This window comes from Erigeron canadensis, chromosome 5 (assembly GCF_010389155.1).
Source record: "Erigeron canadensis isolate Cc75 chromosome 5, C_canadensis_v1, whole genome shotgun sequence".
Classification (NCBI taxonomy): domain Eukaryota; kingdom Viridiplantae; phylum Streptophyta; class Magnoliopsida; order Asterales; family Asteraceae; genus Erigeron; species Erigeron canadensis.
In genome coordinates this window covers 34,832,863-34,846,365 of record NC_057765.1, presented here as the reverse complement: position 1 = coordinate 34,846,365, position 13,503 = coordinate 34,832,863, and the positions used below count along the sequence as shown (strand labels likewise).

Here is a 13,503-nt window from a genome sequence, read left to right as displayed (position 1 = left end):
CCAAAAAAAAAGGACAACAAAACTGTTACCATTGTATCTGTAGTATTGTACTATTTGAGATTATTGCTTATTTCATTGCTATTTTCTACTTTATTTGCATTCAATATCATCAAGCTTAGGCCACAAGTCCACAACACCATTGCCCATGTTGAAGCTAAAACCTTTCATTTACTTTAGCGTCATACCACTAGGCCAAAGGCCTTCCATCAGGTCCTAATCAGTTGACTACAAAATAGGAAACTTTTGACCAAGTGTCTTTTGATGGTCAAAAAACATCAGGTCCTACAGAATCCAAATTCTATTACAAATTCTACAAAATGTTGAGCTCTAATTTACGATCTGAAGGTAAGAACCAACACCAATTTGGTGTATCATGTTCTGAAAGCTACATAAAGCCTCTCCTTAATTCCATCTCACATACTCACCACCATCACTAAGTGCTAAAGGGTGAATTTATACCTCGGTCAAAAATGATATAACTTTTAAATTTAATGTTGTAATCCCCGATCTTGTTTTGTACAGATAGGTCAAAAATGATGCCGAAATGTTATATACAGCTCTGCTGCTAATTACTGCCTGTTTATGCCTTTGAAGCCTTCACGATTAATGGCCTCACGTGCATTTTGTACCAATAATACAACTTCTTTTACATCTTGAAAGCTGAAGTCAACAACTCTTTTGATTGAAGCAATCAATTCTTTTTTCTGAACTTCTGGTGGGACTGAACTTACAGCTTTGTAAGCATTCTGTGATTTCATAGAAGCCTCCATCGCTAGACTGACGTCGCTTGTCTGCAAATTAATTAAAACCAAAGTACATTAAGCTTCAAGAATCCGAACAAGCATACAGGCTTTAGGGTCATTAAGGGGTTGTTATGATGTATGTTTTGGAAATATAATTATGTAATATTAAGGACCAAAACTGACTTTAGTGAGAATATTAACAGGGACATAACTTATTACGCTTTACCCACCTAAAATTTGTGTTGGTACAGATGGTCTGAAATTGATTCTTTCAAAACTGATCATTTGACTCCCAAATAAAAGTATAACCATAAGGAAAATACTTTCTATTACAACATCATATAATATTTGTTGCAACTTCAAGTCACAAACTCACAATAACCAGATGTTAGATGCCAAAACGCATATCCAAAGCACATAAGAGTATGAACTTACAAAATCAAACAGCCTCGTGAAGTTAGCTTGGTTTCGAGCAACGGAATGGTTTCCAGGATGTGCAACGATCTTAGACAATATGGTCTTATCCGCCATTGCTTGATTGTTAAGATTATCAACATCAGATGCAGAAGAAGATGGTGACTCACCTACATGGGTGACAATTTATGTTGGTACAGATGGAACAAAAATATAGCCTTTGTGCCAAACAAGACGGGTAGGCTAAATTGCTAAATCTCTGATTATTAAATTGCTAAACTTGGGCATTACCCTGAGTAACCATTTGCATACTTGTTTGCAAGTCTTGTCTGGTCACCAAACTCTTGCAATAGACTATCCTCATACATGCCACTTCCATGCATTTATAAGCCAATGCTGTAGAAGCCATCTCTTTCTGTTTCTCAAATTCTTGAGCACAAACCCTGCAATTTTTTATAAAAGTCATGAGCTAGAGCATTTAAGCATGCTACTAGTGACATTCAAATTTTATAATAAACATAAACAAATAAATATAGATACCAATAGCAAGTATAACTTTTACTTACTTGGAAAGTCTGGCGGAAGTGCTATAAACATATATTGGATCCACACCTTTGGATTTGCTAAAATCAGTGGTGCAGGCCTCCAGTAGTGAAGCGGCATAAAGAAACCTCAACGCACAGTCAAGGAAAGCATTTGTGCACTCATAATCAAATCCAGAAATCTGCATAATATAAGATAGATTAGAATAATATTGAAGAAATCACAATAGCAGCACTAGTCCGTAATTCTCGTATTTCTATAAATGAGACAAACAGCAGAAGCATGATCGTCTAATAAAAATATATAATATATGACTAAAGTAGACAAAAAACAAATTCAAACGCCTTATAATCCCTATAATATTATGACATCAAGCAAGGAATACAAACCTTTAAACGATCAGCGTAGTCCTTTGACTCCTCGGCTCTTTTAAAGGCAGTCAAAGCAGCTTGGCTAGATGCATGCTCCTTCAAGGAATGAATAACACCAAGATCCTTCATGGTACCGGAATCAGTCACAAGAGTTTTAGCATTCTGATTAGCAGCATCTCCTGGATGTTTCATAATCTTTGACTCATTTTGACCAGAAACATCCAAACTGGTTGTTTCCGAGGATCTAGATGGCGGATGGCAAACAATAGCTGATTCACTTTGCTTAGCTGCAGAGGATGGGCTAGCCTCCGCTTTTGGCTCTACCTCGTTTAAGTCCCTCCTCTTTGATATGTCACCCACAAATGCTTTTCTCAAATCATTTTTTACAGTTGAAGTCATTTCTACAATATTCGTTTCACCCAATTTAAATTCACATTCAGTATGCTCTGTCAATAATGTCGGTTTCTCATCTCCTAGACTTTCACTTGTTCGTTTTCTAGGAATCTTCTTGCCAACGCCAGAATCAATTAAACATTTCCGTCTCACATCACCTACTACTTCAACATCCACTTCAACCTTTCTGATTTTATTTGGAAACGGTTCTTGAGCAGGCAAAGAATCAGGTGCCTTTAGCTTTATTTTTTGAACAGTCGGTCTTTCATCTTTATCCTTAGACATTGGTAAAGATCCCTTCCCAGAACTCTGTGGAATCATAGAACCAATACCAATGCCTTTCATGCAAATTTTACGAGGAACAATCTCAGTGTCATGCTTCATCCTAAGACTATTTCTAAACTTGGAGGCTTCTTTATGCTTGGGATCCACTTTGCCGCCAGATCTTTGACTTCCGCATATGTCTTTTCTTGGAATCTCAATCCCAGTACCACTTTCCGCATGAGCTTTTCTTGTGATGGTTCTTCCAGCAGGTGAAAGCTTGCCCAAATTAAGAGATATGATAGGAGATGATGAAACTGACCCTACAGGTGACCCTTTCCTTTCTTGAAAACTGGCCCGTCTACAAGAACCAGAAACTTTTGAAGAACTTGAAGTAGCAGCAAGAAAAATTCGCTTAGATTCCAAATCCTTAGGAGCCACTTTTTCTATATATGTATCCTTCTCGTGACTTGTGTCAACCAAGTTCTCTTTACTAGCCGATAGCTTGATTTTCATTGTTTTTCCTCGATCTTTTACCTCAATGTTAGAAGTCTTTAATCTCTTCTCATTCCTACTACCTATTCTATCTTCACTGCTTTCCAATATGTTTGAGTAATGTTGACTTTCCTGCCAGTCTTTCAACTTTCTCTTCTTTGCATGCATTTCCAATTTTTTATCTGTCAATATACTTTGCAAGGAGGAGCGAGTACATTCTGCCTCTTTCTTGACAGTAACTACCAACCTTTCCCTTGGCCAACGACCTCCATGGCTAGAGTACAGTTGCTCGCTTTCTTTTTCCACATCTCTCTCACTTTCTGTCTTGATCGTATTTAAAGTTACAGTTTCATACCCATCAAACTCTGTCTTTACTTTCAATTTTTTAGTCATCGGATCACCTGCGGCATTTTGCATAGGGATATATTAGTAAAGTTATCACATTAAACAACATACATACACTGTATTCTTCATACTCACCTCCATTCACTTTAGCAACATGTCTTCCTGCATCAACAGGTTTTTTATCTTTCTCCCACAATGGCTGGTTTGCATGACTCGAACTTTTTCTTTTATGTCTAAACTCCATTGATGAATGTGAAGTTTCTATCAGACTGGGGTTGCTAACTTCAGGTCTGAGATTGTTCTTCTTTAATCTACTAGGCATGATCTCTGAATTAACATTTGAGTTCATATGGTCAGCATGCACTTTATTAACTTGAAGGCTGTTCTGATTCTGAGAAAGTATATGAAGATTCATTTCCTGAACTGCCCTTGTGGTTTCATCCTGAATGATATCACAATAGTTCTTGCCAGGCCTACATAATATACAGAATCCGTTGTTCACCTGAAAAAGTTGAATATAATATCAAAGAAAACAGATAGGAACTCACAGCCATGTTGACATGCTACACTGCCACTTATCAGGCAGATTCTCTGGATCGATACCAATAGGCAGAAGCCTCCATTTCTCACAACGATCACATAATACCCAATGGTCTGAAGGAACTTCTGAACCCCCAACTGCTTGCTGAAGGAAGGGCACAGAAAGATCATTTTTCTCAACCTGTTCTTTTACCGCCTCATTGCCAGTAGGCAATTCTGATGGTTGTGTTTGTATATGGTCGTCCACACTACTTTCAAGTATCTCTTTATAGCTATTACGCACCCTCACAATATCTTTTAGACCACTCTTTTTGTCTTTCTCTGCTCCAGAGATACTGGACATCGAGTTTTCCTTAGATATTCTGACCTTTGGAACTCCCATTAACTTAATATTTCTTGCAGATGGCCATTTCTCAACACTTTGAGAATCTTTTGCTTCATGTTGTTCATGTTTGATGGCTGTAGGAGAATCTTTCTCTTCAAAACGACATGTCTCATGGTTAAAAACATCAGGGTCATTTCTATAAACTGAACAAACCACATTGCCTTTGATCCCGCCACTTCCCTCTGAATCAAGTGAAAGCTTTTTGACATGTTTCTGTTCATAGCTTCCATCTAACTCCTTGCTGGTAAAATCAGGGCTGAACAATTTGTCTTCAATCAATTCTCTTTGCGTTTCTCGTTTCTTTACAGGTATGACTTTCCTGGCTGCTGCTTGATTTGTTTTAGATGTAGAGCCGGATGACAGCTTGACTTTGAAATCATTGTTCAAACCCTGTTTTCTGTCAAGGGATTCTGTTTTCGCATCTTTTTCTGAAAATGTAGCCTTATCACCCTCAGCACCAGGACAGTTCTTGTTTTTAGTTCCTACAACAGATTTACTTTTACCTTGTGAACTTACTTCCTTTCCTTCCATCTGCTTCACTTCTCTGAGAACAGAAGATGAAACATTAACAAATATGGAAGCACTTCTATTTCTTTCCACTTTTGGTAAGCAAAGTAGACTCTCATTTAGCGGTGACACTAGCTGGTTTCCAGGGACAAAGATAGAGGTCATATCCTACAGCATGACAACAATAAGAGGCAGGTAAATAAACCTTAACAAATATAAGACAGCAATAGTAAGATAAGGACAATCATACTTACACATAGTATAGTGCTAGCAGAACCAAAACGGTTATCATGGGAGTCAACTGGTGGCACAAAATCATCGGCATTAATCCCCGTTGAGGAAGAAGAAGTAAGTGGTCCAAGACCACTCAAAAGTTCATCTTTTACCCTTTTAGATTTATCAAAACCAACTTTAAGTCGAACCTTCATTGACCTTTTCACACTTGGGTTGGCCAAATTACTGGTAGTGGTTTCGGTTTTTGATGCATCTTGGCTAGCCAAATCAACAGCAGAAAATTGATTTAAATCAAGAATTTTGTTGGGCTGATCTGACGCAGCAGCTGGTCTTGCAGGGCATGCGGGTGTGACTGGATTTAAAGGAGTAGCCTAAATGGTAAAACAATCCAGAAATGTCAACTAAAACAAAAATTCCCAATCAACCAAACATAAACAAATACAAATATAAGTAACAAAAAAGATCAATATACCTTGAAACGGAAATTTTCATACGAACGTGGGCTATTAGGATTCACAACTTTCTCAAGAGGCTTCACATGAGTAGGAAGTATGGGAGGATGCTTCTCTACGGGTAAAAATGATCCATATTTACCATATAATGGCCCTGCCAAGAAACTTGTTATAGGGTTGTCACTTTCTGGTAGAAAAGTTTAATTATGGGTGGCTTACCCAATAACTCTGGAGTATACAAGCCTTCAAAATCTTTCTGAAAATGACCCAAGACATTTTCGAGCCTCTTTCCCTAACGGAAGCAAAACATAATTGTTACTAACACTCGGCGACAATTAAAAAGGATGACAAATAATAGTTGCAAAGAGAAATTTATAAACATCAAAATCAGTTTCATAGAAGGGCCCACAAACATTTTCCTCTTACCTTCTGTATCAAAATATACTATACCATATTCAACAAACGGAAAATACATTGGTCATCTACATATAACAACCTATTGATTGACCAAATTTGCCAAACGATATAACCAAAACTTATTCCTGACAACATCAGTAATTTTAGCTCAGCAAAATGCATCAGCACAAACTAGTATGTGTCTAAACACAACCACATTTATATAACAAATCCTAAATAAGCAAAATGCCATCTTGAAATAAGCTAAACCAGATCAGAACTCATTGTCATAAAAACGTCTCAAATTTAGTAAAACGGACCATCCACAAGTTCAGTTTGAGTCATACTTTTATCACATTTTGTTCTTAGTTATATTTGGTACTCAAAATCAAAGCTTCCGAAACCATTAACAATCCGGAACCCTCGACTCAATGACCAACATTCATAAACCCAATCAACAATGCAGGTTATTTTCTTTAAGTTTTTTTCGATAGTCCAACCAATGTAGTTCTCTAAAACCCAAAAAATGACAAGGAGTCCAATTTCTAACTTCTAGTTTCCACTTTCAACAACATAACAGCACATTATTACAAAAAAACTAAAACTTTTCAAAATTTTATACAACAAAAAAGGTCAAAACTCTTACAACGTAAGAGAGAGCGATATCGGGATCATTATTATCGGCAAAACGAGCCTCACCTTCTTCAAGCTCAGTATTTTCCATCTCTCTAAACCCTAACCCTAAAAAATTTTACACACCCACCCCCCCTAAAAACCCTAACCTCGTATCCGAAAGTCCAACATAATTTGATCACATTACACTAAGTACCACTCTTATTAATTTAAAATTTTCAAAAAATTAAAAATTTAAAAACCCTAAAAAAACACAAATGAGGTTCTTCTAACACTGTCAGAGAACCCTAACTTGATCGAAAATAGAAATTAATATTAAAAACGATACGTATATATGTGTAAGTATATATGTATATAATTATGGAAATTATATATATGTGTAAAATACTAAAGTTAATGATAATTTTAAGAGACTGAGGAATTTGATTAATGGATTGTGGCGCAGATGATCGGAAACTTTGGGTTTCGATTTTTGGGTTTTAATTTTTGTTTGTAATTATTATTATTGTTATTACATGTATATTTTGTTGCTGTGATGGTACAAAAAGAAAGAAAGAAAAGAGGGGGGAGAAGGGTGTTTTGGGGTTTTAATATATTTTACTTCTTTGGGCTTTTGAATTTCAATTCAATTCCTTTTCTAGTTCTCTTTCAACTATCTTTGGCCCAAGATTTTAATATGTATGTGTGATTCTATATGTTTTAACCTTAAAAAAAAATGATAATATGTTTATGGAACAACAGAACTTTACAAATACACTAGCTAATTACCTCGAGTTTAACTCGGACATACTAATTAAAATTTTTAAAAAATGTATCATCACCATTAAAGCTGTGATAAAATTATTATAATTTTCAAAAAAAAACATTTGTTATACAATTACATCATAAATTATAAAAATAAAATAAATTATATGACTGAAACTATTTATGACATCGTAAGTAAATTAAACAAAAAAAAATCAAGCTTTAAGAAAAAATGTGGAGGTAACACATGATTATTTTTATAAAATGTTTATGTCATAAGAATCTTCTTTTATTATATATAGAGATAGAGATATGACGTGTGATGTAAACCATTAAATAAAGAAACATACAGAAAAGTGATAAAAATATAATAAAATGATTTGATTGGTGGAAAGATGTATTTATAAATTCTTGTTTGTATTTAGTTTGTAAGTTTATCATCATTTATCACATTTTTATATAATAAATTAAATGATAAGGTATAAAATATTTTAAATATAATCCAAACAATATTTTCTATTTCCATCATCCAGTCTTAAATTTATAAGGAATAGAAATAAACTCATCATTTAGTCTAGATGAATACATAAAACTCTAATTATCTTGTATTGGTTTAAAAAACTTTATAACATGCGTCTCATGACTATATATATTCTTACATTTTAAGATTATTGTAAACAAAAATGTTAAATACTTTATAAGATTTGTTAACTAATGCTTTTGGGCACTAATTACTATTTTTATATGAATCATAAATACTTGATTATATATTTAAAGAAACTTTGACTTCATTAAATGCGTTGGGGCACTAATTAACTTTTATTTTAACGTTCGTGTTACGGGACGGCTAGCTGTTACATACATACAAGCAGGCAGTCACTAGCGACTAATCCACAAAGTCAGGGATCACATGGGAGGAAAAACTCATCAATTTAACCACTACAGCAGGCACGACGTTAAATTAGAGGTAAAACCTTGTCTGCTCAGACTCGAACTCTGGTCTCACAGGATCCATGCATCATTGTAGGATCCATCCATCAATTAACTTATAATATTTTATGTGCTTTTTAATTACTAATAGTTTAAGTTATTTCATAAATTACATTTTAAATATTTGTTAAATTGATTATTAAATATGATGATTAAGAAAATATTAAGTACGGCCGATATTTTAAAAAAAATCTCAATTAGATATTAAATAGTAAGGGTAGTTTAAACTTTTTGTATATTGAAAATGTAAGTAAAATAATACCATAAAAGAATAGCTAAAGACTCTTCATAAAGATTTATAGATATAAAGAACAAAATGTAGTTTTTATTTATAAAACAAACAAATTCTCTTTCTAAATAATGAACTACTCTACACTAATTTAAATATTTTTAATTGGTGAAAATTTGGCATATCTTAACCAAACCATTCACGTGGGCTCGACGAGCACTTGTATGGTCCGGAGATTTACTTATTTTATAGTTTACCTAATATATTTATAATATCATTAATAATATTATTTAGAACATACAACATTCAACTTGTAAAATAATTACAACATTTTTTTACATCAATTACTTTGATATCAATAACTACCACGCCACCGCTGCCGTTGTATTGCGCGGATATCACTTAGTATTAGGTAAGGGTAATGGTAAATGGTAATGAATGAGAGAAAGGATTAATGGTTACGAAGGCTGGAAGGCGTGATTACCATGTCTTGAGAGACGTTAATGACAAAGTTAGGATTAAGTCAATGTCGTTAAATGAAGTATTTAATTTAGAAAACATGATTCAAGCAAATTACTATTCTTAGCTAGCAACTAAGGTATATGCGTTGTTTTGACTTTTGAGGTCAACAAACCAGTCTCTCACTCTCATAAAATGACTTTTTCAATATTCCATTATTGTAATAGATGATATATTGATATAATTAGAAAAAAATTATAGTTAAAGTTTTATCATCAATAAAATGTGTTTTTTTAACTTAACGAAATGTGATGTAAAGTACTTTTGTTTACTAGTGAAAGTTATATAATGATGGATTCTAGTTTCGAACTTCCAATATGAACCGTTTGAGAGAAAAATAAAAGGTTAGTAAGTTCTTAAGAGTGATATAATAACATATCGATATAATATTATAAGCGTTATAAGTGTGATGGTGTGAACCTTTGGGGGAGCTCTCAAGTACAATGTCTTCCACTAAATTCAAACCTCAGTTGTGCACAAGTGATAAGAAGTTAATATAATACAACATAAGTTGTCTGGGAATAAAAATGTCGATAATTGCTGGAGCGTGAAAGTTCTGACTTCTGAGTCAAATTCCATTATAAAAGCAATTGCTTCCAGCCTTCCACTGCAATGAAAGTTGCTTTGGATGTTTGGTTACCATCTTACAATCTAACCTTCAATTAGGGGTCTATTTTATCTTTGCTTGGTGATGTATGTTTGTTGATCTGGATTACTGCAAGTATATGGCAATGTAACCTACACCTTAGTAGTTGTTTACTTGTTTATATCGATATAAAATAAGATTTGTTAACCCTTCAAAATAAAAATTTGACAATCTATACCTTAGCCAAAAACTTGTATCATGCATCAATATAGATTTTATAGTACATTATTTATCTATACTTCTTTTAAAAACAAACAAAAAATTACTGTAGGTCAAATGGTCAATCCATCCAAATCAAATCCTTTGACCCACCCATTCTGCCACCTCAACCACCTGCAAATAGGTCTCACTCACCTGGGTAGCATAACCATCCATATTCACATACATAAAAGTAAGCAGAACACTGTTGGTTCAAGACCTAGGAGAAATATAATGTTCAAGTATACCACAAAGAACAATTTGATTACAATACTTACATGTTACGGATCATAATTTGCTCGTTATCAAAATGCAGATATAATATTTTACCAGAATGTATCGTCTTTATAATTCCATAAAAGATAAATGTTCAAGCATCCCAGGAGTTATTTAAGCAAACCAGTATCAGCACACACCATAATGCCTAATTGTCTCCTTGTCTCAGCATTCTTAGGATTGTAAGGAACAGATTTAGTATGTCGAGATAAAGAGTGACAGATGCCCAAATGTATTCATCGTAAGTAAATCTCTTAATCAAGTTCTCGGTGTCATAGATTATGTACCCCGAGAACAAGATAGCACCAAATCCACCGATAATGGCATTCATTGCAGGTCCAAGAGGGAAGAACATCTACACCACAAATCCATACATTGACAAGACCATATAAAACTAGTTAGAATAAATTTATTTGTGGAGAAAAATTGTGAAGCAAAACCCAGGAGATAGACAATATCAACCCATGTAAAGAAAACGAATCAACTGGGTTGAGCGTGTCAAAAATCGGCTCTTGTGCACAAAAATGCTAACAACATCATGTATAGATTTTTTTATGAGTTAGCATGGAATAGGTTAAAGATAATTACTAATCAAACAGCTCCAAAATGTGTCAATGGGTCGGCCAAACCCAGCACAATCTGTTTTGACCAAAACCCTTTTTTTTCCTGTTACCCAACAGCCCATCTGGCAAATCAACAACTAGATGACATGAACTTCTTCAAAGGCCATGCCCAATCTGTGGAAGTATAGAGTTTGACCAGACCACGAGGAATTGTGCAATAAGCGCTTGCATAAACCCATTAGACAAATTGGAATAAGAATAGTCTATCACATCATTATTACCTAAAAGTTGTATTGTGTATTTAATCATGAGATTGTGTGTGTGTATGTGTGTGTGTGTGTGTGTGTGAGAGAGAGAGAGAGAGAGAGAGTGTACCTGCATAAAAGTAGTGACGAGGAGAATAACAAGGCTGGTGAACAAAATCGGTCCCAAGAAGCTAAAGTCCTTTCCCTTCTTTGATGCCCAGAAAGTGTATGCGGTAAGAGATGAAACCACTGCAGAGGTTAAAATCAAAGCTTCTAGCACGATCTTTCCTGCATATATTTAAATTGGATATTTGTTAACACAAGATCTTATATTATGTATAAATCATGTTTGTGAGTAAGAGACGGAGTCAAGAACAAGTACCATCGGTGTTGGCACAGCTTACACCAACAGTGAGACTCAGAGACGCAGTAAAGAGCCCGAGGAAGACCAAGTTGAGTGGATGCTTTTGTTGATATACATGCAACGGCCACAACACTGCAACAAAATGCCCAATGTTTCATACAATAAAAAAAAAAAAAAAAACAAGATCAGTAATTGCACAAAATGATTAGTAATCATAGCTGATGTTGCTAAATTGGTCTACTGGTAGGTGTCATGTATACTAAAGCATCAAATCTAAGGCATCAGCCCAACCGGATTTGTTTCATCCTGTCCCAGAAAGTATCAGCCTTTTGGAACTCCAACCATATCCACTTTGAGCTGTTACCAACCCAGTTACCCATTCAACCAAACCAACTTTCGCCTTTTAAGTAATACTTAGAGTTCATTGATGTCTGGTTAGTGAAAGAATAAAGTTAATACACCAAAAATTATGCAAAACCATTGGATTTTGAGTATTTGTGTGTCCATCAAGTGTGAAGGTACAAAAAGGTCAACTGGTCATCCTACCAAGTCCCAAGGTTAATGGAGACGACTTCATGGGAAAATTCTTACAAGAGACTATAAACTTCAGATTAGCAGAGCATGAAACCGAAAACATTTCAATAAAGCTGCAATGAAATCCACCAACCCACCAACTTTGGAATTGTATCAAGGAAAGTTTCTTAAGATAACACCATATAACACCTATTCTTCTTGTTGAGTTGTACCAAAGTTCATTAATTCCTATACTGAACTTGAAAGACACCAACTTTCCTAAATTCCAGACGCAAACTAGTTAACCAAACTCCAGCTACTCAAAAGGAACGTCATCAACAAAGACTCAGTTCGTTGTGTGCGTGAAGAAGGGAGTCCGCACACCTGCATGTCGTGGTTCTAGGTATTGAAGAAACTTATGGTCCCAAAACAACTCAAAGACGCCAAAAAACTATATTTTGAGTATCGGGATCTTCGTTTTTAAACAAAACTTATTTTATTATTTTCCAAGTTCGTTGCTTTAAGCTCCCAAAAGTCGTAAAAGGCTATTATCAATCACACTCATATTACAGAAAACAAGACCAAAAAAAAAAATACAAATTAAAAAAATAAAACATATACCAGTGGTCAGTTACAATTACAGATCTATAAAATATCACAATTGTAAACATAAACACCAGATCTACAGACAATTTTAATTTATAACATATCAGATCTAACAGAAATATACACACTTGCATAAATATAGATATAGATATAAAAAGGGATTAGGGTTTCGTACGGATGAAAGGAAGGAAGACAAGAAATATCAACAACCCAGAATTGCCGCGGAGGAGCTCATTGATGGGAGCATAGAGGACGGTGAAGAAAGAGACGGCGGTGGTGAGGAGCATCTGGGCGGCGAGAATGCCGTAAACCTTACGGATGAAACCCCAACGAAGGATGTTTTCACCATGGCTGATTCCAGGGTATAAGAGTGTTCCTTGTTCAATATCGCCTTGTACTTCACGATCATCATCATCGATTTTTGAGCTGTTTATTCTGGTGAATTCCATCATTTTTGACATCTTGATGGATATCAATTTGTGTGTGTGTTGATTGTTGAAGAAGTGAAAGGCCGGCCTGAGATATTTTTATATGTGAGTCGTGTGAATTTGTGGGTTTGGTTTGTTATTTGGGTTAAGTTAGGGATCCGAATATACTTGGTTCGGTTTTTTATAGGCAAGTAAAAAAACAATACAACTTTTCTAACACCAATGTGCTCTTTGGTTGAAAACGAACGGTTGACAAAAGTTTTTCAGTTGTCTCGTCAATTTTGCATTTTCTATATATGAGATCTAAATAGCTGATTATAGAACGTATGCCAACATGATTCTGCGACAATGGTAGTAGTGGCGGCACATATGGCAATGGATGTTTCCGGCGGCAATGATGGGTGGTGGTGGTGACGGTAGAAACGTGGTTATTAATGTAAGAGTAATAGACAATTGATGTAAAATGAGTT

The 13,503-nt window shown here is 34.9% G+C and overlaps 2 protein-coding genes across 2 annotated transcripts; both read right to left on the bottom strand.

Annotated features, from left to right (window-relative positions):
* Nucleotides 1-443: 443 nt before the first annotated feature.
* On the bottom strand, nt 444-5,723 carry LOC122601671 (cysteine-tryptophan domain-containing zinc finger protein 3-like). Its single transcript, XM_043774411.1, has 9 exons — nt 5,712-5,723; nt 5,252-5,602; nt 4,114-5,165; nt 3,701-4,038; nt 2,090-3,621; nt 1,724-1,881; nt 1,449-1,600; nt 1,179-1,327; nt 444-791 (listed from the first exon to the last, which is right to left on the bottom strand). Exons 1-9 carry the CDS (start codon nt 5,721-5,723, stop codon nt 570-572), a joined length of 3,966 nt encoding a protein of 1,321 aa, XP_043630346.1. The 3' UTR covers nt 444-569.
* A 4,536-nt stretch (nt 5,724-10,259) lies between these two features.
* LOC122600861 (BI1-like protein) lies at nt 10,260-13,166 on the bottom strand. The gene is made up of 4 exons (XM_043773637.1): nt 12,781-13,166; nt 11,505-11,618; nt 11,253-11,410; nt 10,260-10,669 (listed from the first exon to the last, which is right to left on the bottom strand). Exons 1-4 carry the CDS (start codon nt 13,064-13,066, stop codon nt 10,463-10,465), a joined length of 765 nt encoding a protein of 254 aa, XP_043629572.1. The 5' UTR covers nt 13,067-13,166; the 3' UTR covers nt 10,260-10,462.
* Between the last annotated feature and the right edge of the window lie 337 nt (nt 13,167-13,503).

Bases quoted from the DNA above. Each gene is read 5' to 3' on its own strand.
- LOC122600861 (XM_043773637.1), bottom strand. From the start codon at position 13,066: ATGTCAAAAATGATGGAATTCACCAGAATAAACAGCTCAAAAATCGAT. The intron at 11,411-11,504 runs GTACTTGTTCTT...AAATATATGCAG, and splicing joins AAGCTGTGCCAACACCGATG to GAAAGATCGTGCTAGAAGCT. The intron at 10,670-11,252 runs GTACACTCTCTC...TTTGTGGTGTAG, and splicing joins TCGTCACTACTTTTATGCAG to ATGTTCTTCCCTCTTGGACC.
- LOC122601671 (XM_043774411.1), bottom strand. The intron at 5,166-5,251 runs GTAAGTATGATT...GTCATGCTGTAG, and splicing joins CTGCTAGCACTATACTATGT to GATATGACCTCTATCTTTGT. The intron at 1,882-2,089 runs GTTTGTATTCCT...TATATTATGCAG, and splicing joins ACTACGCTGATCGTTTAAAG to ATTTCTGGATTTGATTATGA.